Source organism: Tursiops truncatus, chromosome 5 (assembly GCF_011762595.2).
Source record: "Tursiops truncatus isolate mTurTru1 chromosome 5, mTurTru1.mat.Y, whole genome shotgun sequence".
NCBI classification, from domain to species: Eukaryota; Metazoa; Chordata; class Mammalia; order Artiodactyla; family Delphinidae; genus Tursiops; species Tursiops truncatus.
The window spans coordinates 175,052-198,695 of NC_047038.1; the positions used below are offsets into that span (position 1 = coordinate 175,052).

General features: G+C 61.0%; 3 protein-coding genes across 11 annotated transcripts; 2 read left to right on the forward strand and 1 right to left on the reverse strand.

Moving 5' to 3' along the window:
* Positions 1-772: 772 nt before the first annotated feature.
* On the reverse strand, positions 773-17,187 carry LOC117312458 (solute carrier family 49 member A3). 5 transcript variants are annotated; one of them, XM_073804703.1, is made up of 11 exons: positions 17,049-17,187; positions 15,431-15,704; positions 14,096-14,334; positions 13,706-13,770; positions 13,480-13,556; positions 12,405-12,527; positions 11,152-11,304; positions 2,326-2,519; positions 1,838-1,892; positions 1,306-1,404; positions 773-851 (listed from the first exon to the last, which is right to left on the reverse strand). In XM_073804703.1, the coding sequence occupies exons 3-11, from the start codon at positions 14,321-14,323 to the stop codon at positions 826-828; spliced, it is 1,020 nt and encodes a 339-aa protein (XP_073660804.1). In that variant the 5' UTR covers positions 14,324-14,334; positions 15,431-15,704; positions 17,049-17,187; the 3' UTR covers positions 773-825. The 5 variants fall into 5 exon arrangements, 3 of the variants coding, with proteins under 3 accessions (XP_073660804.1, XP_073660805.1, XP_073660806.1); XR_012331802.1 differs by lacking the exon at positions 12,405-12,527 and having other exon boundaries at positions 2,201-2,519; XR_012331801.1 differs by lacking the exons at positions 773-851; positions 1,306-1,404; positions 1,838-1,892; positions 2,326-2,519; positions 11,152-11,304 and adding exons at positions 3,003-3,135; positions 11,364-12,141.
* On the forward strand, positions 2,471-9,295 carry MYL5 (myosin light chain 5). 5 transcript variants are annotated; one of them, XM_033856440.2, is made up of 8 exons: positions 4,767-4,902; positions 5,627-5,734; positions 6,286-6,393; positions 6,540-6,615; positions 7,400-7,504; positions 7,910-7,988; positions 8,445-8,493; positions 8,737-9,295. In XM_033856440.2, exons 2-8 carry the CDS (start codon positions 5,732-5,734, stop codon positions 8,860-8,862), a joined length of 546 nt encoding a protein of 181 aa, XP_033712331.1. In that variant the 5' UTR covers positions 4,767-4,902; positions 5,627-5,731; the 3' UTR covers positions 8,863-9,295. The 5 variants fall into 5 exon arrangements, with proteins under 5 accessions (XP_033712335.1, XP_073660807.1, XP_033712333.1 ...); XM_033856444.2 differs by lacking the exons at positions 4,767-4,902; positions 5,627-5,734 and adding an exon at positions 2,471-2,569 and having other exon boundaries at positions 8,737-9,276; XM_073804706.1 differs by lacking the exon at positions 5,627-5,734 and having other exon boundaries at positions 4,621-4,902.
* On the forward strand, positions 16,458-22,088 carry LOC117312351 (uncharacterized). Its single transcript, XM_073804695.1, has 3 exons — positions 16,458-16,469; positions 16,617-19,799; positions 20,989-22,088. The coding sequence occupies exons 1-2, from the start codon at positions 16,458-16,460 to the stop codon at positions 17,556-17,558; spliced, it is 954 nt and encodes a 317-aa protein (XP_073660796.1). The 3' UTR covers positions 17,559-19,799; positions 20,989-22,088.
* The last annotated feature ends 1,556 nt before the right edge of the window (positions 22,089-23,644 follow it).

Here is a 23,644-nt window from a genome sequence, read left to right on the forward strand (position 1 = left end):
GTGTGCACCACCACGCACTCCAGCCTCACCTTAACTGAAAACTGCTGTACGCTGCTTCTCACCTTCTCACGTTTGCAGATGAACTCATTTGACAAATAAACTGGGGCTCTAAGCATAGGCAATGTGCTCCTGGCACAAAACTGGGAACAGCGACTTGACACCAGGCCTGGGGGGTGAAAGGCCACAGCCACCAGGGGTGGAGTCTGCCGTCTGCTCAGGCACAGGCCTAAGCCCCCTTCTGACACCAGGCCTGGGGGTGAAAGGCCACAGCCACCAGGGGTGGAGTCTGCCGTCTGCTCAGGCACAAAGGCCTGAGGCCCCTGAACACCTAGCTGCACCCCAGCCTGGTCCTCAGGAGGCCACATCCCCTCCCTGGGGTCAAGGGGAGAACGTGCAGGAGGGCGATGGAGATCCAGGTCCCAACCGTAGAGGCATCAGGCCATCTCCACCCCCACCATCTGCAAAGCCTGCCCCTCCCCTGCCCATCCAAGGGTCTGGGCCAGGCTCGGAGCGCAGAAGACGGAGCAGTGCTCACAACGCCTGGCCAGCTGGGTCTCCGCTACAGATGCATCCTTTGGCCTCCGCCACAGATACCCCGGCACAGGCGACGGAGGTTCTGTGCATCCCGCCCGGTTTATGCACTGGTCACTGACTGGTTCTTCTGGAATCCCTCCCCACCCGCACCCCACATGACCTGAGAAGGTAGGAACACAACTGCTGAGTCTGAGTCCAGAAACCAAACAACCGGGGACAGTAAAAAGAAATCAGAGAATCACACAGTACAGCAGGCTTTATTCATCCACACTGCTCCGGGGAAAGGCGGGCTCACTTTAATATGCTGTCCTCTTGGGCTGAAAGATTGGAAGGAAAACAGACGCATCATTACACACTCGGGCCATCCAAAGGGCCCACTTTCGACGTTTGGTGTTAAACCACCCAGTATCTCACTCTGTGGTGGGCCTGGCTATGCTCTGCTGCCACTCCCATCCTGGGCCTTCCTTACCCCTGCCCGTCCTGACTGCAAGCTGCCGCCGCAGGCAGGGAGAGGTGAGCCTGGTTCTGGTCCTGGGGCCTCGCTGAGGGTGGCCGACAGTTCACGCCCAAGGCCTCACTAAAGGGAGTTAGCACCATGCACCCCCAACACCCACACCTGCTCTCCCTCCCACTCCCCCAGAAGAGGACCCAGGGGCCAGCAGGGACCAAGACAGCGGCCCTTCCCCTCCACTGTGGGGCTCATCTGGACCAGCAGCTGTTTCTGGAAATGCGGGTGGAGAACAAATCCATGAGGTTCGGCAACACGAGTACCTTCTGCCAGTTCTCTCTCAATGCGCCTCTGCTCATCCTGCTTCTTCTTCTCCTCAGCTGCTATCCTCCTCTCCTCCTCTGCCCGGGGTTTCAGGTAATCTGTTAAAGGAAAGGGAAAGGAAGGGATGATATCAGTGAACTTTTTCACCGACGCACTGAGTAAAAGGAATTCAGTGCACAAGCAAAGTCATCTTCAGGTGCACCGCGAACGCCAGAGGTACCTGTTTTACCTAGATATGCGTAAAGGCCTGACACTTCTCAACAGAGAGCCCCACCCGGAGGGCAGCTACAGGGTCCCCGCTGCCACCCCGGGCGTCTTGCCGCCCCTCACTCAGGTCTCTGTGCTGCAAGGGGCTGCCCGACCAAACTACACGCCTGCCGCGGCGACGCTCAAGGGTCCAGCCCGCTCGGGTTTCTGGGTCTGGCGCCTCCCGCCCTGCCCCCTCTCCTGCCCGGCACCCGGGACCCCGCACCGTCGTCGCCGTGAGCGCCCCGTGGGCTGGGACGGCTTTATACGCCCGTGGTCACTCACCGTAGCGCTTGGCTCCGTAAACCACGCCGAGGAACAAGGCGGAGTAACGGCCGAGCTGCGGGGAAAGGGCGGTCAGGACCGGCGGAGCGGAACCGGGGTCCGGGGGCTTTCTCAGCCCGCGGGGGGTCCCGGGCGCGGGGGACGCGTGCGGGGAAGGGGGGGCTCGCACCCGCGGCGTCTGGGGCCGATGCGGGGGGCGGGGGAAAATCGCAGCCTCCGGGTCGGGGCGCGGGGCGGGGTGAGAGAGGGTTGGTTGTCCCGCCGAGCGGAGGCCGGGCCGGAGGTCTCGAGCTCCGCGGAGTCGCTCACGCGCGGGCCTACGCGGAGCCGAGCACCCGGCCGCGCCCGCGAAACCTGGTTCACCTTGATGAGCGGAGAGACCTGCACTGGCGGCACCATCTTGCCCGTGACCTTCGCGCCGGAAGCACAACGCGGACCGAGGAGGACGCTCCAAGGGCCCGGAAAACATTGGAGACGCAGACGCTCACCCGGCTGGGCGCATGCGCCGTCAGCAGCGAGAAGGAGCCGGAACCGTCCCCTGGCGGCCGGAGGGAGAACGGCGCGCGCACCCGTTCGCGGACGGGTGACGTCACCAGGCGCGCGGCTCGCGACTGGCTCCGCATGCGCAGTGGCCCAGGCGGCACGTGCTGGTTCCCCAGAGCGGGTGCGACCCCTCCAGGCACTGACGTTTTCGGACCAGGTTGAGCACACATCGAGGCCCGCACAGCACAGGTACAAATATTTGAAAAGTATAAGTCCACATTACAAAGTGCGAAATAGAGTTCTCGCTATCCTCCTTCCCTGGGCTGTCCCGCCCCGCCCACTGCTGCAGTGCGGCCCCAGCCGAGGCTAGTCCAGGCCCGCAGCAGCCCCAGGCCAGCCCAGAGGACAGCCCAGGAAGGGGCTCGAGGCTCTGGGCAGGGAATCCGGGGTCCGGGTACAAAATGTAACCTGAGTGCAGGCTGGCTCCCAGCAGAGAGGGGTGGCCATGGCCGGCCCCTCTGGGCTCACAGACAGGCCAGGCCGACCATGTGGCCTCCGAGTCGCTTCCCAGGACCGCACTGCCTGGGGTGCCCCCTCCTGCCACCCCCACCCCCGGTCCCAGACCCAGCCCCCCGGCAGAGCTAGAGTTTCCTCACCCTAGGAGCCTCTCCAGCAGAAGGGGGCTCAGGTCTTCCTGAGAAGGCCACCCTAGCAGAACCTGCTCCCTGGGTCTCCCCGACTCCAGCCCTCAGGATCATGGAGCCCCAAGCTTCAAGGTTCACATCAGACAGGTCCTCGCTCACTTCTGCTGCCCTCTGTTGGGGAGGCAGGGGTTGCACTGGTGGGGTACTCTGGCCCCCTCAGAGGAGAAGACTGTCTCCCCCAGATCTGTGGTCAGCCCCAGCGAAGACACAGCTGACCAAGACCAGGTGTGCAAAGAGGCTGCCCAGAGATGGGCAGTGGTGGCCGGACAGCCTCCCAACTGAGCCTGCTGTGCTGACACACAGTTCCCATGGCAACGGGGCTTGGGGGTCTGGTGGTAGGACCACCCATGCCTTGGGCCCTGTGCTGCTCCAGGCATAAACTCCCGGAGAACCAGGGCTTGGGGCTCACAAGCATCCCTGCTCCACTGCTAGGGGAGATCACTTCCGATTCTAAAGAGAATAGAATGCAGGGACAAAAATTCCAGGGCACACAGAATGTGCTCGGTAAATCTGCCCCAAGGGGAAGCCCCTCGGCAGCCACCGGGGCCTGAGCAGACCCTGCTCCGTCTCCAGTTGCTGGGGAGTCCTGGCTCTGGGCCTTCCACTGGGAAGCTAGTAAATCACCTGTGCTGTTTCCTGGGCTGGGAGTGGGAACGCCAAGGCGGATCCTACAGGGCAGCTGGGCTCTTTTCTGAACCCTCTGAGGACTGCTGCCTGACACCCGTCCTCTGTGGCCTCTGCGGGGCCTGGGGTGGGGGGAGGGCCTCTTGACCCGCCCCCTCCCCACTCATTCCTTCCCAAGGAAGCTGTAGGCACACATTGACTCCACAAGGCACAAAGTAACCCTCCTCCACCGCCCACATGCTGTGTCAATGCTGAGCACCACCCCTCCACCTGCATCTTGCCCTGGAGCAGCCGGGCAGATGACCTCAGGTGGCAAATGTGTTTTCCCTTCCCTGGATTTTAAAATAAACCAGATTCCTCAGCAACTCCTTTTTCCAGAATCAAAAATAAATTTCTCTGGGGCTGAAGGTGGGGCCAGAGTGCTGGTGGGGGGACCACATACCAGTAGCTTCCACAGTGCCGGGGGGAGTGGCGGCCAGCGGAGGGCACGCACAGGCCCAGGAACACACGCTTACGGAAACCGCCCAGGGAAGACCCCTGAAGCCGGGGAGACCCACATTGGCCCAGAGTCCTTCCTGGGGACTGTGGGGTGGGGTCGGGGCGGGGGCATCTAACCTGGCTCAGGACGCAGGGGCCGCCTGCTGACACTCCTGCACCTGTCAGGGCAGCTGTCCGTGCTGAGTCCCGATATTCTCCCAGGAGTCAGGCTCTGCGGCTATCTTTAGAGCTGTGCTCAGACAGGCCGGCCACAGGACACCTCCCCAGGGGCTCAGCTAGCCTCCTCCGGCCCTCCCCAAGCCTGGGCCTCCTGAGCACAGACCCCATGGGCCTACCCCTCTCTCGGTGTGCTGTTCCCCACTCCCGCAGCCCGGCCAAGGTCCGTCCCGGCGTCGCACCCACACCCGCCTGGCTGGGAGTGATGGGGTCACCGCGCAGCCCAGGCCCAGGTGTCCCACATCGGTCACACGTTAGCCCTCCAGGGGTCCTCCAGACAGCCCCCAGGAGCCCCCAGGTCCCTCCAGGCGGGTCACGCATCCCCAGCCAGGTTCCTCAAATGGTGAGCTGGCCCTGGGATCGCGGACGGCAGCACCGCAGCAGCACCACGTGGCGGAGGGTGTGTGCCCCTCGCCTTCCAGCCGCAGCAGGTGCTGTGTGGCTCGGAGATGTGCCCCTGAGGACCCCCACCCAGTGACTGCAGCTCATCCCAACCCCACCCAGACCTGGCCCCGGAGGCTCAGAAAACTTGTTCTCCAGGTATGAAACCACCGTGGAATCCCATCTGCCCACTTCATCCGCCCACTGGCCTCCTCCTCCTGTTCGGCCTGCAGACCCACCACCCCCACCCCTTCCCGCCACTAACTCTGCACTTCCCCACCATCGAGGACCAGGGCATCTTCTCCCTGACTTTGTGGTGGCCCCCAACATCTGGTACCACCAACGGGCACCTGGGCCAGGTCCCCTCCCCAGACTCTGCCCCTGGGGCCATGCTGTAGCAGGAAGATCTGGCTGAGTGCTGGGCCCAGCCCAGCCCACATGGGCCATCCTCCATCCCAGAAATGTCATCCCCCTCTGAGGTCCAGGCAAGGAGCTCCCTGCCGTGGGGACAAGAGGGCTGGCCCCAGGGCTGGGGTCAGGGCCTGGGACGTCTCTGCCACCAAGGCGGGGAGGCAAGGGCAGACAGACATACTTGGGGAACGCTTGCTGACTGGCCACCAGGGTCATTCACAGTAACTGTGTGCAAGTCTGGGAAAGGTGCCCCTTCCTCTGGTTCCCGCAGTCCCCAGGCCCTTGACCCATGTGCAGGTCACCCCAGAGATGCACAGAACACAGACTGCAGGGTAGGGGGCAGGTGGGGAGGTGCCTGAAGGCTGGGGGCCTATTGGGCCAGCAGGATGGGGGCGTCTGACCCACTGCTGGCTGCCAAAGCTCACTGTGCAGTTGTCCAGTCCCCCGGGGAGCCCTGAGCCTGTCCTTGTAGGGAGTGGCAGCCGGAGTCTGAGCTGTCCTGGGGGACTGGGTAAGAGCTTAAGACGGACGACCTCAGCAGGGAGGGCACAGACCATCGCATCAGGCAGACCCAGGCATGGTGAGTGTGCTGCGTGTACACACACGAGTGTGTCTGTACCTGATGTGCGTGTGGGACCGTGTGGATGGGTGTGTGTGCACGTGTCACATGCATGAGTGTGTTTTGCCTGATTACGTGTGCACACAAGTTGAGTTTGTGCACATGTGTGAGGGTCTGTGTGTGCTGGGGTTTGGGGGAGATCTGTGCCTTGTGAAAGCCCTGGTGACAGCCTGGGGCTGGAAGGTGGGGGTCCTGGCCTTCACCCTAGTGGGGTCCCCAGAACAAGCCCTTCCACCTTCTGGCCGCCGGCACGGCTCACTTGCTCCCTGTTCCTCCTGGCTGGACTGCAGACTGAGCAGGGCATAGTTCAGGGTGAACCCCGCACGGGTCCCTCTGACCATGCCAAGCACCTGCAGCTGCCCCAGCCCAGGGACACGGGCTTGGGGCCCCCTGGAGCCCCAAATGCCACGGTGCACCCGTCCTCTGCATTGAGTCTCCCCAAATGCCTGGCTGCCCCCAAGGAGACCCTCGGTCAGGCTGGGGGACCCTGAGCCTTGGTGTTCTCATCTCAGGCCAGCAGGAAGGCCAAGAAGAAGGAGGGGGGGGCCCTGCGGGCCCAGAGGGCGTCATCGAATGTCTTCTCCAACTTTGAGCAGACCCAAATCCAGGAGTTCAAGGAGGTGAGACCCTGCTCTTGTACCGGGAACCCCTCCACCCAGAAGCTCATACCTGAGGGGTCCCCTGGGAAGTGTAATGCAGGTGACAAGACCCTCGATCCAGAGCCAGGAAAGGGGGTGCAGCCCAGTGAACCTGGCCTCGGTTCCAGGCGTTCACACTCATGGACCAGAACCGAGACGGCTTCATTGACAAGGAGGACCTGAAGGACACCTACGCCTCCCTGGGTATGTGCCCCGGGGGCAGAACTCCAGCACAGCACCCCGACTCCCCCGCCCTCCGGCTCCAGTCCCAGAGCCTCGTTCCGCTCCTGGGCCTTAAAGCCTGACCTGACTTCCCGTGGGCTCTGGGGAGGAGGGGGCCTCTCCTGGGGAGAAATTCCCCTCTAGTTTGACCAGGGCGGGCAGAGGGCATCACGGGGTGGGTGGCACAACCCAAGCATGGGCATCCCAGAGCGGGAGATGGTAAAGAGCTCGAGGAAGGCGCTGCTGCCCCTGCGCGGGGCAGGCTGGCACTCCCACCCCCGGCACGGTCAGGAGGCCCAGGAGTGCAGCTGGGAGAGGACACAGAGACCCACCAGAGGCTCGTCCTTCGCAGGCGGCACGGCCCAGCCCGCGGCCCTGCCTCCCTCCCCACCTGGGGACGGCTGTCCTCAGCCTGAGGCGGCCCTGCCCTTGGAGCTGGGGGGGCAGGCTGGTTTCTACCTGGGGGGTGCCCCCTCACACCCAGGTAACAGATCACAGGCCTTCCGGCTTCTCTCCCCCACTCAGTCCACCTCCCAGGGCTGGGGTTTGGGGCTCTGCTGACCCTCAGAACCTGTATCCATCCACCACGCCTGGGCCAAGGGTGCCTGCACTGGCTCACCTCCCTCTCTCCGGTCGTCCCATCTTTGTTCTGGGGTTGCCTGGAGAATGATGGAGGGGGGTGGCCCCGTGGGGCACCTATTCGGACCACAAGGCAGCCAGACACTCCTGCCCTGTGACCCCACCCCCACCCCGACGTCTGCAACAGGCAAAACCAACGTCAAGGATGAGGAGCTGGACGCCATGCTCAGGGAGGCCTCGGGGCCCATCAACTTCACCATGTTCCTGAACATGTTTGGGGAGAAGCTGAGCGGTGAGTGGGCCAGCCCGCAGGTCTGCCAGCGCAGCGTGTGCGCTTACGTGGTCCCAAGCGCTTGGAGAGCCACGCGCCTCACATAGAAACCCAAATCTGCAGGCCCCTTGAAAAGCCCCAGGACCTGGCATTCGGGACCCACATCTGTGGGGCCTGTCAGCCCCCCAGGGTGGGTGAGCTGACAGCCCAGACCCGACGCTTCGCCCACTGATGGGGGCCTCTGTCCCTCATTGAGAACTCGCCCAGCTCTGGGCCTAGCGGGACCCAAGGGACCCCGAGAACAGTACCGCTGGGGTGGGAGCTGAGGGCCTCCCAGGTGCTCAGAGTGGGAAGGCCATTCAGGGCACTGAGTGGGCGAGGGCGTGGACCCCAAGTTGCCCAGGACTCAAGGCCTCCTGTGGGCAGGCACGGATGCCGAGGAGACCATCCTCAACGCATTCAAGATGCTGGACCCCGACGGCAAAGGCAGCATCAACAAGGACTAGTGAGTGTGGCCGCAGGCGCCCGGGCGCCACCAGGGTAGGAGGGGTGCCAACCGCCCCACCCCGCTTTCAGGGTACCCGAGGGCCGGATCAGCCCTACCCACACGGGGCCAGTGGTCACTGCCATTCAGACCATCGCTGGGTCTTTAGCCCCTCTGGGGGCTACTTCAGCCAGGCACCGTGAACGGACCTATTCGGTGCGCCAGGCACTGGCCCCCAGGGGCGTGGGGGTCAGGGAAGGCTCCCTGTGGGCACCCCCCCACCCCACCCCAGTGCCCAGGACTCACCCGGAGCCAGGCTCCCAAGAGGCACCTGCCCTGTGAGCGGGTGGGATTGAAGGGGGGGCACACCCACCTCGGAGCAGCCCTGCCCCCCATGTGGACCCGTCACGGGGCTCCCCCGGGGCCACCCCTCCAGTCAGGGCCATGCCTAATCTGGCCCCTCCCTCCTGTCCTCAGCATCCGGCGGCTGCTCGTGTCCCAGGCCGACAAGATGACGGCTGAGGAGGTCTGTCCCCTCACCCCACCCCCCCTCCAAGGCCCCCACCCCCACCCCACCCCCAAGGCCCTCTGTGAAGCCCAAGCATGGCTCTCGGGGCTCTGGGGGCTCAGGAGGGGGATGTGCCTCAGCCCCCAGAGGCTGCGGCCTTGGGGAGGGTGGGATGTCCGGTGTCCAGGAAGGGAGACACCCGCCCCGGCCCCAACCCTTGCTCTGCAGGGTCTCCCCCCACTTCCTTCCCCCCAAGCACAGAAACAAGACAGAGCCTGGAGTCCAGTTCCTGTGATTAATTCACCTGCTGGCTGCGGCCTCGGGGACCCTCCCACTCCCTCCCACCCCTGCCTGAGCCTCACGACCCCCACCAAACTCGCAGGTTGACCAGATGTTCCAGTTCTCCACCATCGACGCTGCAGGCAACTTGGACTACAAGGCACTGAGCTACGTGCTCACCCACGGGGAGGCGGAGTGAGGGCCACCCCTCCCCCACTGGGCCGCGGCCAGTTCAATAAACGCGAACCCACAAACCGGCCTGCAAGTGTCTCTTTCGGGGGGAGAAGTTGCCCCCCTGGGGGTGGGAGTGTCCGTGGGGGCAGAAGGGTCTTCAGGGGGTGGGAGCATCTGCGTGGGGCCCACCCTCTGCTTCCGGCCCAGCCGGGCCCCACCTGCTCTCCCCACCTGCGCTAGCGCCGGGCTGGGGGGCTGCTCATTCAGGGCTCAGCAGAGGTTGAGCATGGCTCTGGGATAGGCTCCTTCAAGGAAGGCCTTCCCCACACCTGTCCACTCCAGACTCAGCCATGCTGGGGCCCTCAGGATCCCCAGCCCACTCAGCGCCCCTCAGCCGTGCCCCCGGGCCAGGCCGGCCTGCCCTTACGCAGCCCCTGCCCCAGCCACCCTGGGTCTGGCCTGGCCGCTGGAGCGCCCCGCCTGGTCAGCGGCCTCTTGCCTCCACAGCGGCAGCTCTCCTTGCTACAGCCACAGGGAGTCCCCTGGGCCGGCCTGCCTGTGTTTGAGGACCCCGGGCCCCCCGGATGCTGGTACCGTCCCGGCCTCAGGCGTGACTGGTGTAGCCGAGGGGACCAGGGCCTGCCTCTCCTGGCCGCCCCTTCACGGCCCCAGGCCCGCTTCTCATCACACCAGCTGCTCCCCGGCCTCTGGTCCGCTGCTGGGGCCCCATGACGTCTCAGAGGACTCCCAGGGGGAGGGAGGCGGAGCCAGGATCACCGGCTCCAGGAGGGGCTGCTGGGGCCCGTGGGGGTGGGGGGGCCGCGGCGGGGCCTCGGGGGTGGCCACCGAGCTTGCCGGGCGCACCTCTTCCTGGACGGAGGGGCTGCGTCGGCCTCGGCCTGCAGGCACCGGTATGGGGTGTGCAGGAAGAGCACCCCAAAGCAGCTGAAAAGGACGCACAGGCCGACCACCAGCAACGTGGACTCCGGGGGGCCGTGGCCCAGCTCTGCCGAGGCTCCCCAAGTGCCAGAGTGCCCCCCCCCGGGTGCAGGGAACCCCGAACCCCACTAACCATGACCTCAGAGTGACCCCGAGGACAGATCCTGTCCCAGCCCCAAGGGGCCCCAAAGGTGGGTTCACAGTCATGAGCCCCGAGGTCACCGCACCGGGTCTGGGGACGAGGGCATGCAACCATCTCTCTGGTGGCGACCCCACTCCTGTCTCTCACACTCTCTGTCTCCGTCTTTGTCATTCTCACTGTCTGACTCTCCCTGTCTCTCTTTTATCTCATTTCAAAACCAGTCACATAGGGGTTAGAGGTTGAGCTCTCGTAAGGGCCTCAGGGCTGCTCCCACCAGGCTGAGCCTGAGGTTCGGCCTGTTGCCCTCTGACCCCACCCGACCCCCCAACCCCCGCCGTGGGTGCCCTGCACCCACCCACCAAGGGCAGCGGAAGTCGCCAAGAGGCGCACGGAGGGGAGATTTCCAGGGCTAGGTGGCGGCCGACCTGCTGGTCTGCGCCCTCAGGGCCCCACAGGCTGCGGCCCTCACCCTTCAGGCCAGCGGGTCCTGGCCGTCCCGGCAGGTGGAGAAGGATAGCTCCACGCGGCGCACGGTCAAGGAGGCCAGCAGCGCCATGCTGAGCACACCCTCGGGCTGCCTGCACAGCCACGAGGCCCACAGCCCTGCCCGGGGCACTGCCCCGGCACCCGTAGTCACCCCGAGGGCAGGGCGCTGCTCTGGTCACCGTGGGCCCTGCGGCCAGCCCAGGCCAGCACACGGCAGGCGCTCAGGTCACCTGCTGTGTGGCCTGGGGTGGGGTGAGGGGAGGCTCTCTGGGTCCCCGGGGAAGTGTTGGGGGATGGGCACTCACCCCAGCACGAGGACCAGGCCCGTGGCCCACCCTCACCCACAAGGAAGGAGTGCTCGACAGCCAGCTGCACGGCGACAGGCACCGCGGAGAAGCAAAGAGCCCAAGCGGCGAGCAGGTGGCGGCCAGCTGGGACCCCTGGGGGCAGCGAGCCGCACAGACGGATGCGGCAGGAGTCAGACGTGCCACAGCCCTAGACGCCCAGACCCTGCCAGGCCCTGCACCTGAGGGGCGGGGCAGTGCCCAGGGTCAGAGTGGGTCTGGATGTCCGTTACGGCCGACCTGCCAACTCCCCCACCCCGGGGCACCACACTTTGACTCGTGCAAGGTGGTCTCGGCTCAGAGGACTCTCACCAGGGCAAAGGCCATGCAGACCAGAGATGTCAGGCAGAGGCCGATCCTGACAGCTCCAGTGAAGTGCTTGGTCCGGTCCACGTACAGGCCAAGAGGCCGCGCCCCCAAGACCCCAAACGCAATGAAGAGAGCCCCGCAGAGGCCTGCAAATTCCTGGAGGAGGAGAGGAGGCGGGGGCACCCTGTCATCTGGGGCCAGGAGGAGGCCCTCACCCTTAGGATGTACGCCGTCACCGGGGAGCCCACGGCAGGGTCACTGAACGGAGCCTGAGGCCCAGGCAGGATGGCACGGAAGGCACGGCTGCACCGCTGGCTGGGGGAAGAGGTGTCCTCCCCGGAGGCGCCATTTCCCTGCGCTACCCCCAGCCAGGAGCTCAACAATTGCTAGAGAAAGGGCCTGCCTACTGCAGACACCCCTCAGTGCCGGCCACCCCTGAAAAGCTGGGAACACGAGAGGCCCGAACCCCACACCCAGGGCTGATGCAGACAGTGGAGGGCGCGGCCAGAGGTGCTATGAGCAGAGCAAGGCCCCCTCCTCTGCATCTCCAATATCAGCGGGTCCCCCAGGGCTGGGGTGGCTGGGGCATGGCGGAAAGCGCCACACGAAATCCCAGTGGAACACACTTGGGCTCTGCCAGCACCCCCTCCCCACGGCCACCACCCCGCTGTCTGCAGACACAAATTTTCACACAGCATCTCAGTAGCGCCCACATCACCCCGTCCAAGTGTGGAAACCCAGCGCCTGGGGAGGTCGTGGGCCATTCCACAGCCACCAGAGGGAGAGCAGCGGCAGAAGAGAGCCTGTGGGGTGACAGGCCCCCAAAGCTCCGTCCTGCCGCGGGGCCCCCAGGGCAGGGCCGGCACCCGTGCTGGAGTGTCCGTTCACGCAGAGAATCTGCTCCAGGAGGGACGAGAAGCTGGAGCAGATGCCGATGCTGCCCCCAAAGCACGCGGCTAGGGGCCAGGATGATGTAGGCCTGTTCCCTGCGAGCTAAAGGGGAGGGGCTGCTCAGCCCAGGAGCTCCAGCAGCACAGCCAGAGGCTCCCGGGGCAGCCCCGCCCCCTTCCCCTCCCCCGCCCCGGGATCCCACAGCACACGCGCGGCACTGACCACTCCAGCCCCGCTAGGAACTTCTGTGCGGTGGATGGACAGCCCCCGCGGAGGGCGGGGCGGGGCGGGGGGCGTGCTCTCCCAGACGCAAGCGGGGGCCAGCAGGGGTGATGTAGACGCCCAGCTGCCGGGAGGGTACGCACGAATGCACACGCGTGTGGCTGCCTCACGCCCGCTGCTCCAGGCTCCTCGCCGGCTACCCCCACAGGTCATCCCCAGGTGGACGTCGGCAAGCCCCAGGGCTGTGCTGGGGCTGCTCTGCTTTGCTGCATTTGGAAACCCACAAAATACCACCCAAAGATGACTGCAACACCGACAGCCTCAGCTCAGCCCTCTCTGGGAGCTCCACCCAGCGGCCACCTGGAACCCCCTCCCACCTCCGTGAATGACCCCAACACTCGCCCAGCTGGAAGCCCCTCTCACCTCGGCACACCTCCAAACCCCCAGCCCTGAGCCTGCCCCACTGCCCCACCCGATCAAAGCCCTGGCTCTCTCCCTGGACACTCGGCACACCCTTGGCTCTCCGAGTCATTCTGGACCAAACGGAGTCACTCTCCCCTCAGACGCCCCCGAGGTGTCCATCACGCCAGTGTTTTGCCACCTGGGCTGACCCTTCCCGCCACCCTCCCCTTGCTCAGCGGACACACTGGCCTCTGGCTGCAGGCCCCACCCGTCAGCCTCATGTCCACCTCAGAGCCTGCTGGTCCCTCATCTCCCTCCCTCGCCCCCCACATCTCCCTCCCTCGCCCCCCTCATCTCCCTCCCTCGCCCCCCACATCTCCCTCCCTCACCCCCCTCATCTCCCTCCCTCGCCCCCCACAAACGCTTCCTTCTGTGCCACACGGCCTCTCGCCTCTCCGGAGCTGTCTCCCCACCAAGGAAACCGCCGAGCATCCCGGTCCCTGGAGCTGTGCCTGATGCTGGGAAGGTGCCCAGTACTTGCATACTTGCACATGAGGAAACCCCACATGCATGGAGTGCAGCCCATGTGTGACCGCAGAAGGTGGCAAGTGCACACTCACACAGGCAGGTGTGGACGCACGAGCCCGCCACTACGGCACTCACGTGCACACACGCACTAGCACACTCAGCCCATAAACGTACACACACATGCAAACACGTAGCCATTCATGCACACCGACACACTCTACACCATACACGCGGGTACACACACATGCACACACACACTCACATGCGCACACTCCTGAGCTCCCTCACCATCAAGGGGATGTCCTCCTCCTTCTTCACCAGGGTGGGAGACAGCGGGCTGGCCACCAGGATGCCCAGGGGGTTTGCTGAATGGACGGGGACATGTGTCAGCTCAGAGTGGCAGGCTGGTCCCCAGCCCCCAGGAGGAGTCCCCATCCTCCAGGAGCGGGGAGCGCAGAGGTGCCGGGCCACGCGCTAAGCCAGCGGGGACGTCGGCCTCACCCCCGGGACTCACACACAGTGCCGATCATGTTGGCTGTGGCTCTCTGGTGCTCGGGAAACCACAGGCGGCCCACTTGGCTGGAGAGATGACCAGGGTCTGGGCGAGGGCACAGAGGCTCTGCCCACCCGTGAGGAGAGCAAATGGGTTCTGGCGGCTAGTGATCATGCAGGGCTGGGAGCGGATCCCTCTCCCCGCAAAGTTCAGCCGCGCACACAGGACGGTCTGCAGGGCTGGGGTCAGAAGAGCTGCCCACCAGCCCAGACTCCCCCCTCCAGCACCGCAACCTCCACCCACCATGCAATGGCTGGGGACCCGGATCTAGGGAGGAGGCGACGGCTCTCGAGCCCACACTCGGGGACCCCGCCCATCCCAGAGCGGGCCCCGGTGTGGGGTCCGACTCACCACCCAGCGGAGCCCAGCAGAGTCCAGAACCCAGATGGCCACCACGCCGAATGGGATGGACACCACCAGGTAGGCCAGTGAGAGCCAGCTGATCTGCTCGGTGGAGAGGAGGAAGTGCTGGCTGACCGTGTCGGCCACGGGTGCGAAGCTGGGCCACAGCTGCAGACACAGGCCGGCACCAGCCCAGGAGGCACTACAGACACCACGACTGCCTGCTGTCCTGCGCATGGCTGGCTGGTCTGCGGGAGGAAAAGGCCCAGTGGTCCTGTCAGGGCCAGGTTTTCTCCCGGTCATGCCAGAGGGAAGGCACGGAGCGGGGGCTCAGCCAGCACGGCCGGGCCGCAGACCAGCAGCCTCTCTGCAGGCGTGGTCCCAGGGGCAGACAGAGGCCACACCTGGCTGGAGCCTGCAGGACAGCAAGTCCGCCCCAGGACTGACCCTCCAAGGAGAAGGCCCGAGGGCTGTCAGCAGAAGAGAGGTGGCCACCGTGCGGGAGCGGGAGGGGGCACCTAGACTGGGTGCGGCCAGAGCTAGAGCACAGGAGAGGGCCCCCGCCCCCAGCCACGTGCATGCGTAGTTTGCCCAGATGGGCCAGGCAGAGGAGCACACTGGGGGCCACTCAGCGGACACGCAGTGCCTGTGGGGGACACCCAGGTGGACAAGGGCTTATGCAGGAGGGAGGGGGAGGCAGGCCCGGCTTGGCCCAGAGATGAAGGTGTCGCAAAACAAGCCCGTGAGCGCTCCAGCTCGGCGGACCCAGCAACGCAGAGCTCGCCCCGGGCCAGGTTCCCCACAGTGGAGGCTCCGAGATCCAGGCTTCCTAACCCAGACGGAGTTCTGACCACAAGGCCTCACGCGACACCGAGCTTAGGCAACAGCTGCCTTTCCTTCCCTTTCTTCAGGACAGAGCCGGGCGCAGATCTCCCAGGTTTAGGAAGAGCTCCGCGCAGGCCCAGCTGCTTCCCGCCCGGCCTGATCCAGCGGCGAGAAAGCCACACCTGCCCTGCTGAGCAGCCAAGCTCATCCTCCCTCGCCAGCCTCGCCCCATCCTCCTTCCTCCCCGAGCTTGTGGCCGGAGGGGCAGAGACAGCGATGTGGGGACAACTGTTTGCCCCCAGTGCACGCATTGCCCTTCCACCTGTTCCCAGCCTGCCAGGTGCCCTCGCACGTCCTTTGAGAACGCTGGCGGCCGCCCCACACACTGGCTCTCACCCAGACCTCACTGCAAGCACAGCCCCACCGGCCCTTCACACTGCCCCTCAGAACCCGAGGGCCCTGCTCATCTGGCCGCAAAGGGAGTAAGCAAGGGGCCACGCGGACTTGGCCAGGGCACACCTGGTGGTCCCTGCTCCCTGTCGTGACCACGCAGAGATCATGACAATTCCCGGTGAGATTCTTGTTTGTTCCATAATGACTTGTGAACGAGAGAAGTTCAGTGGGACAGCTGCGGTGTCCAAGGGCCTTCTCAGGGCCGCCCGATGCCTGTCCACACCCAGACTCATCAGAGCAGCTCAGGGGGCTGGGGGAGACCGCTGCTCTGCATTCTCAGACCAATGCACCCCAACCAGTTCTGGCTTTACAGCGTCTAGACACAGGGACGTGGTGAGTCCTGCAGAGAAAAGAGGCTTCTGGAGTCCCGGCAGACCCCAGGCCCAGGCTGCAGAGGCCACCTGTCCCAGCATGGGGCCAGCCAGCAAGGAGAGGAGGGAAAAGGCCCCAAGAAGTCTGGAATGACATCCAAGAGGGGCTGCCACCCGAGAAGCTCTCCGAGGCGGGGTCCTCCTGCCTCGCCTGACACCTCTCCTCCTCTCGGTCTCTGCTTCTGACTGTCCCTCGGCCGCTTGGCGCCTCCCTGAGCTGTGGGTCCTGCTGCCACCTGCAGCTCTGCACTACGTGATTGTGGCCACGCAAGGCTGCCCAACCAGTCCCTGGGATCGTGAGGGAGGCCAAGCGATGTTCCTTCAGGCAGACGCGGCAGCACAGAAGAGGGGAGCCCAGGGAGCCGGTGCGGGCAGCACTGCAGCCTGGTCCCTGGGGAAGGCAGCCACTGGGGTCAGCTTTGGGAAGCGCGTGCAGATAGATGCCTGCCCAGGGCCCCGTCCAGGGCTGGAAGGGAGGAGAGAGGTCCACCGGCTGAGCCCGGCAGGCAGCGTGTGATGGGCTGGGCAGAGCGACTGGGGCCTCAGGGGTGAGTCTGGGGGAGAAGCAGATAAGGAGAGCTGGGTCCCTGGAACTGGCAGACCCGGTTCTCACTGCCTGCTTCTCTGGTCTCAGGGGCTGTGATGATGAACACAGTCCCAGACAACAGTGGGGACAGTTCTAGAACAGGTGCCGGGTCACTGCAGACCCCAGCTGGGTAGCTATGAAGAGAACGGTTGGGTAGGTAAGGAAGGCCTCCTGTGAGGGACCTTGGAACTGAGTCAGAAACCCAAGGAGGGCATCCAGGGCACAGGTAAGGGGGTGGGGAGGGCAAGGGCCAGAGCCAGATGCCAAGGCCTGTGCCAGGGGTTTTGCTCTGCAGAAGGGGGGGGCACCGCTGGAGGAGACCTTCTTGGCTGTGGACGGTGACCCCCTCCTGTGGCAGGAGAGGGATCCTTTCCAAACCAGCGAGGGTCGCAGGACCCAGACGCAGCCCCCGCGAGGGCAGACACAAGCCCCGTTCTCCCTGCTCAGCCGCGGCCAGGGAAGGGCTTCTCCGCGCCTGTCCCACCCTGAGGTGGCCGGCGGCCCCGCCCCCGCGCTCCCGCCGTCCCGCAGGTCCCGAGAGGTGGAGGGTCGGTCCCAGGCCGGCCGCAACCGGGTTCTCACTGTCCGATTCTCCGGAGAGCCGGCGGCCGGCGAGCACCGGGACGCTGGCGGGTGCGAGGAGCGCGAGCCCTTGGGCGCGGCAGTCGGGGCTCAGCGGGGTCCCGGCCTCGGCTCGCAGCCCCGCCCCGAGCCCCGAGCCCCGTACCGTGGCGTTGGAGCAGCGGCCTCGCCAGGCCTGCCTCCCCGCCTCCCTGATCAGCAGCAGGAAGGCGCGGCGGTGCGCGCAGGGCCGGTTGCCCGCCAGCACGCCCCGGGCGGAGTCGCGGCGCCCCTGGGCCAGGCCACCGCCCGCCTCGCCGTCGCCGCCGCCCCCTGGCTGCCGGCTTTTGGAGCCGCGCGTGGGCTGGGACCGCCCTCGGAGGCGCGGTCGGGCAGGGGTCACCACCCCGCCAGGCGGAAGAGGGACGATTCAGAAGCTGGATCTTCCCCCCGTCGGCCGGGACAGAAGGCGGCCGCAGAAACAAGAACAGGGTCCCCTGGCAGGGGCCAAGCAGGGCCGCGGCCTCTGTGTGCTCCCCGCGGTGAAGGCGCCCACGCGGCGGGTGCAGGACAGGACGCCAGGAAGTCACCGCCCCGAGGGGGGGGCCACACTTCCTGGAAGGTGTTGTGGAAAGATCCTTACCCCCCCCCCCCGCCCCCCGCCGCCAATGCCTGAGGTCCAAACGAGTCACGAGGAGTAGCAGAAGGCCGGCCTGGAAGAGGAGGCTGGGGTCAGTTTGCAAAGCGCCTCGAATCCGCACTAGTCATTAGAGTCAGCCCCGTAGGGCAGAGGTGGTCCCGGCAGAGGAAGGAGGGCGGGGCCACCTGTCCCCCGACAGGGGAAGGTCTGTGCCAGAGCACGGGCCTTCGCCCAGGGCGGGGGCAGGCAGCCTCTCCCGCCTGGTTATTATCTGCAGTTTACAGCTGAGAAAACAGCTGGGGCCGAGCTAGGAGATGTAGGTTTCTGTGCGCTGGACGGGAGGGAGGAGGGAGGTACCACCTTGTCCCTCTTCCACAAGAGCTCCCCTGTGGGCGCAGGAAGTCTCTTGTCCAGCTTCCTCCCTCCCCCGAGGTCCACCTTGGACACCTCTCCATGGCTCCCCTAGTATTACTCCTCCTGAGGGCACCTGTGTAGCCCCCTGTGTGGGGCTGACATAAATGGACGTGATGCTGCCTTGTGCTCTCCGCCTCTGTGATGCTCCAGCTCTGCTGTGGGACTCCCCGCCCCACCCAGAGGGCTCTTATGCGGAGGCAGCACAGAACAATCAGTCACATTTCTATACACCAATTTGGAACGTGTGGAAACCAAAATTAAAGACACATACCATTTACAATCATGTCAAAGAAATTTAAATACTTGGGTGTAAACAGCAAAGTGTACACAGGACTTGTATGCTAAAAATTATGCAACGGTAATGAAAGAAACCAATAAAGACGTAAAAAAAATGGAGAGAGATACCATTTTCATGGATCAGAGAACTCAGCACAGTGAAGATGTCAAGTCTTCTCAGAGTGACCAGTAGGTGTAACAATTCTTATCAAAGGGTTATTGTAGACGTAGACTGGGAGAAAATATTTGCAAACCATGTACCCCACGAAGGACTGGTATCCGGAGTATATAAAGAGCGCTCCAAACTCAACAACAAAACACATGTCCAATTAGAAAGTGGGCAAAAGCGGTCAAGGGGCCTGTGTCTGTATCGTGACTGTGGCGTGGATACACGGACCCGCACACGCGATACACTCGTGTCAGGTACACACACACATACACACACAGCGAATGCAAGTGAAACGAGAAATCTTACAAAGATCATGGATTACATCAGCAACTGTGTTATGGCTGTGATAGAGTACATCTGTGTTTTGCAAGATGTTACTTTTGGGGGAAACTGGGCAAAGTGTACGAGGAATCTTGGTATTATTTCTTACAACTGCATTTGAACCTATAATTATCTCAAAATAAGAAGCTTAACTTTTAAAACTTACATAATGTGGAAAGTACATTCATTTGGAAACAATGACTTTTTCTACTCACATTTAATGAAAGAGTTTTGTTTAAATTCTGGACAACTATCTTTACCGTAAGCATCTACACTGTTCAGGTTTTGACTCAAGCTGTACCGGCACCCACACAAGTGTCCTTCTGCACCTGGAACCCACGTGCACATCTCTGGAACCATCACAGCTTGGAGGTACATACCCTTGAGTGATCTCCGCACAAAACCCACCTTGCATCTTACTGCCGAAAATCATCTTTAAAGGCTTGTTTAAAATAACATACAACGCACACAATTATGACTAAATCTGTTTCAATTTCTTTTTTTCCTTTTTTCTTAACCAAATATAGGCTCCGATCAGCATCCCACTCTGCCATTAACTGAAGCTTTTTCAGGCTGATGTGTCCTCCTTAAACTGCCTCCTGCTCGTGATTAAGCAGCTGAGGGGCGTCTCTTTGCCAAGATTGCAGCAAAGGCAGCATGTCTTTGCTGAGGATGATATTGGAGAAGAAAGCTCACCTTCCAAGAGGCGCTGCCTCATCCGTTTGTTTGGTGTTTACTTGGTTTTTATCTTCTCCCCTCAGGAGAAGACCAGCTACTCGGGGGCAGGAATCAGTCTGTCCACACCCGAATCCCTGGGGCAGGGCGGGGCCGGCATGCGGTTGTGGCTGAGAGTGGACTGTGTGGGGTGGGCGCGCTTTCTGCCTTGTGCCCCCCTCCGTAGCCCCTGCGTCTCCAGGCCCCGGCCAGCCTGGCAGGTTCTCGGAGGGGGCCCACTTCTCCAGAGCGCACCCCTGAGGCGGAGCTGGCCAGACCGTCTGGTCCCGAAGCACAGCGTCCCTCCCAGAGTCTAAGCCTTTACTGCTTCCCCGGTCCCCAGCTGCTGAAGGCCACACACCCCAGCACCACCTGACAGGGAGGTGAGTAAGCAAATCAGCATCTGGATTCTCCACCACATCAAAATGACGTGACTTCAGCCTTATCCGTGTGGGAGGCCGAGCAGGGAATCTGTCCACTGAACACACTTGACAAACCTGCACCGGACCATGAGCCTATCTACTCAAACAAAGGAGCGCTCTGGCCACTGTGGCCTGTGTGCAGTCGGCTCTCCCCCAGAGAAGCCCTTAGGGTGGCGGCTCCCCACTACCCACGTCTGCCTTCCCCCAGCATAGCTGGGGAAGGTCAGCACGGGCTTACATACACCCCAAGGTCCTGGCAACAAGTATCCGCGACCCAACTTGCTGCCCCTTCGCACTGGGGAGCCTGTGACCCCATCCACCCACACTTTCCAGAACCATTCAGCCTTTGAAGAAGCAGGGGCTTCTTGTGTGTGTGTGTGTGTGTGTGTGTGTGTGTGTGTGTGTGTGTGTGTGTGTATAAAGAAGATGGACAACTTTTTGTATGTGCAAGATGTGAGGTCGTATTGTTGGGGCGGGGAGAAAGAGAGAGAGGGAGGGAGAGAGAGGGAGGGGGAGAGGGAGGAGAGGGAGGGAGGGAGAGAGAGGGAGGGAGAGAGAGGGAGGGAGGGAGAGAGAGGGAGAGAGAGGGAGGGAGGGAGAGAGAGGGAGGGGGAGAGAGGGAGTGGGAGAGGGAGGGAGGGGAGAGGGAGGGGGAGAGGGAGGGGAGAGGGAGGGGGAGAGGAAGGGGGGAGAGGAAGGGGGAGAGGAAGGGGAGAGGGAGGGGGAGAGGGAGGGGGAGAGAGAGGGATGGGAGAGGGAGGGAGAGGGAGGGAGAGAGAGGGAGGGGGAGAGAGGGAGGGGGAGAGAGGGTGGGGGAGAGAGGGAGGGGAGAGAGGGAGGGAGAGAGAGGGAGGGAGAGAAGGAGGTGGGTATGTAATGTCGTGCGTGGCCTGATGTCCATCTATTTCGTGTGTGTGTTATTAGATGGTATCCAGTGTGTGGTCACGGTGTTTTATGTAAGGCTGTGTGGCTAGTGGTTAGTAAGGTATGTGTGGTGTGAGATGGGTTTTGTCTTTTGTGTGTATATATGGAGTAGAAAGTTTACCTAATTTTTCTGCCTGAATGGAAAAAATGGGCATCTTGTTCTTTGGTGTAAGATGCGTGTGTTAGGTCAGAAACCGTGAAGGGTCTGAGACTGCTCTCTCTGCAGCTAACAAGGTGACCCAGCACAGTCTCCCACGTGTGCATCTGCGGGATCGCGACCCCCGGGTCAGAGGCAAAGAGTGTTGGTTCCCACAGCCGCAGCGATGCCCCGGAGCAGCTCCTCCCCGTCGTCTCCACGGGCATGCAGGTGGCACCCGCGCCCGCAGAGGGGTGTGTTTCAGAAGAATCCTGAAATTAGGAAACTCTGATGTTATACAGGACTGCTGGGGACCTCCCCATCCCGCCTTCCAGAGAGAGAAACCTTCTCTTTACTCTGAAATGTAAGCAAATCTTCTCCCAGTGGGGACATTCCTGTCTGCCCCGAATGTCTCTGAGACAAACCTTCTTGACTTGGCTGTAAACGACCTTGCTCTGAGAGCCTGGACCTCGCAGAAGCAGAGGCGTGAGATGTTCACGGAGAACTGCTTCCCAACAGCATCTATTGTTTAAAAATACTTCAAGATGGGTGTCAAATTTTCTATGTGTGGATATGGCGCGATAAATCTTTTAGCATTGTGTTCTGAGCTGGAAAAGTATGGTGTGTGTGTGTGTGTGTGTGTGACATGAGTGACTAATTTATTTGTTTAAAATGTGAGGTGGGTGTCTAGCTTTTTTCTCTATATGGCTGAAATTAGTATCTCATTTTTCTGTCTACTGTGTGGCATGATATTTTGTGTATGGTATGAGACAGTTACCAAATTTTCTGGTATACATCGGGAATAGGTATCTATTTGTGTGTGTGCTGTAAGTTGAATATCTAATATTTTGTATATGATATGAGTTTGATATCTCATTTTTTGTATGTATGGTGAGAGAGGGTATCTAATTTTTCATATGTGTTTTTGAGATGGATATCTGTTTTGTGTATTGCGTGAGATGGTCATTTATGTATATCTTTGTGTGTATTTATGGTGTGAGTTATCTAATTTTAATTTTTCCATGGAGATAAACATGTAGCACTTTCATTTTCATCAGTTCTAAATATTTTGTACTTTCCTTTGTAATTCTCTTTTTTAAATAACAGCTTTATTGAGATACAATCCTCATGTCATGTAATTCACCCATTTAATGTGTAAATTAAATCGATTTGAGTATATTTGCATATATATGCAGCTATCACTATGATCAACTCTAGAGCATTTTCTCACCCCCGAAAGGAGCCCTGCCCTCATTAGCAGGCTCTCCCCAGTCCCCCCAGCATTCCAGCCCCTGGCAGTCACTAATCTGCCTTCTGTCTCTTCAACTGGCCGATTCTAGATAATTCATTTAAGTAGAATCATAACATGTGGTCTTTTGTGACTGTCTTCTTTCACTGAGTGTAACGTTTTCAAGGTTCATCCATGTTTATGCATGTGTTAGTACTTCCTTTCTTTTTGTTGCCAAATAATGTTTCATTGTATGGATGGACCACATTTTGTTTATCCATTCATCAGTTGATGGACATTGGGTTATTTCCATCTTGAGGCTGTTGTCAATAATGCTGCTATGGACAGTTATATGCCAGTCTGGGGCAGACATTTGCTTTCGTTTCTCTTGGGTCTGTAGGTGTGGAACTGCTGGGTTATATGCTAACTTCACATTTAATTTTTTCTGAGGAACTGCCAGACCCTTCCAAAGCAGCTGCACCATTTTACATTCCCACCAACAATGCCTGAGGAGTCCAATTCATCTCCGTCCTTGGCAACGTTTGTTTTTGCCTGTCTTTTTGATTCTAGCCATCCTAGTGGGTGTGAAGTGGTATCTTGTGGTTTTGATTTGCGCTTGCTTCCCTGATGGCTAATGATGTTGAGCATCTTTTCATGTGCTTATTGGCCATTTGTGCATCTTCTTTAGAGAAATATCTATTCAGATAATTTGTTCATTTAAAAAATTTATTTATTTAATTTATTTACTTTTGGCTGTGTTAGGTCTTCGTTGCTGCGTGTGGGCTTTCTCTAGTTGCGGCGAGTGGGGGCTACTCTTCCTTACGATGCACGGGCTTCTCATTGTGGTGGCTTCTCTTGTTGCGGAGCATGGGCTCTAGGCGCACGGGCTTCAGTAGCTGTGGCACACGGGCTCAGCAGCTGTGGCGCGCGGGCTCTAGAGCGCAGGCTCAGTAGTTGTGGCACACGGGCTTAGTTGTTCCGCGGAATGTGGGATCTTCCCGGACCAGGGCTTGAACCCGTGTCCCCTGCATTGGCAGGCGGATTCTTAACCACTGCGCCACCAGGGAAGTCCCAATTTGTTCATTTTTTGAGTGTTTGTCTTTCTTTTGTTGAGTTATAAGGGTTTATGTGTTGTTTGTATTCTTACATATTTTATGTGTTCTAGGTATGAAACTCTTATCAGATATATGATTTGCAAAAGTTTCCTCCCATTCCTCGAGCTGTCTCTTCACTTTCTTGATGGTGTCCTTTGAATACGTATGTTTTTTGTTTTGATGATATTCAATTTATCCATTTTTCCTTTTGTTGCTTGTACCTATGGTATCATGTCTAAGAAACAATGCCTAATCCAAGATTTATACCTATGTTTTCTTCTAAGAGTTTAAAAGTTTGAGCTCTTACATTTAGGCCTTTGGTGCATTTGAGTTAATTTTCGTATACGGTGTGTGGTAGGAGTCCAATTGCATTCTTTTGCATATGAATATTCAGTTTTCCATTTCTTGAAAAGACTATGCTTTC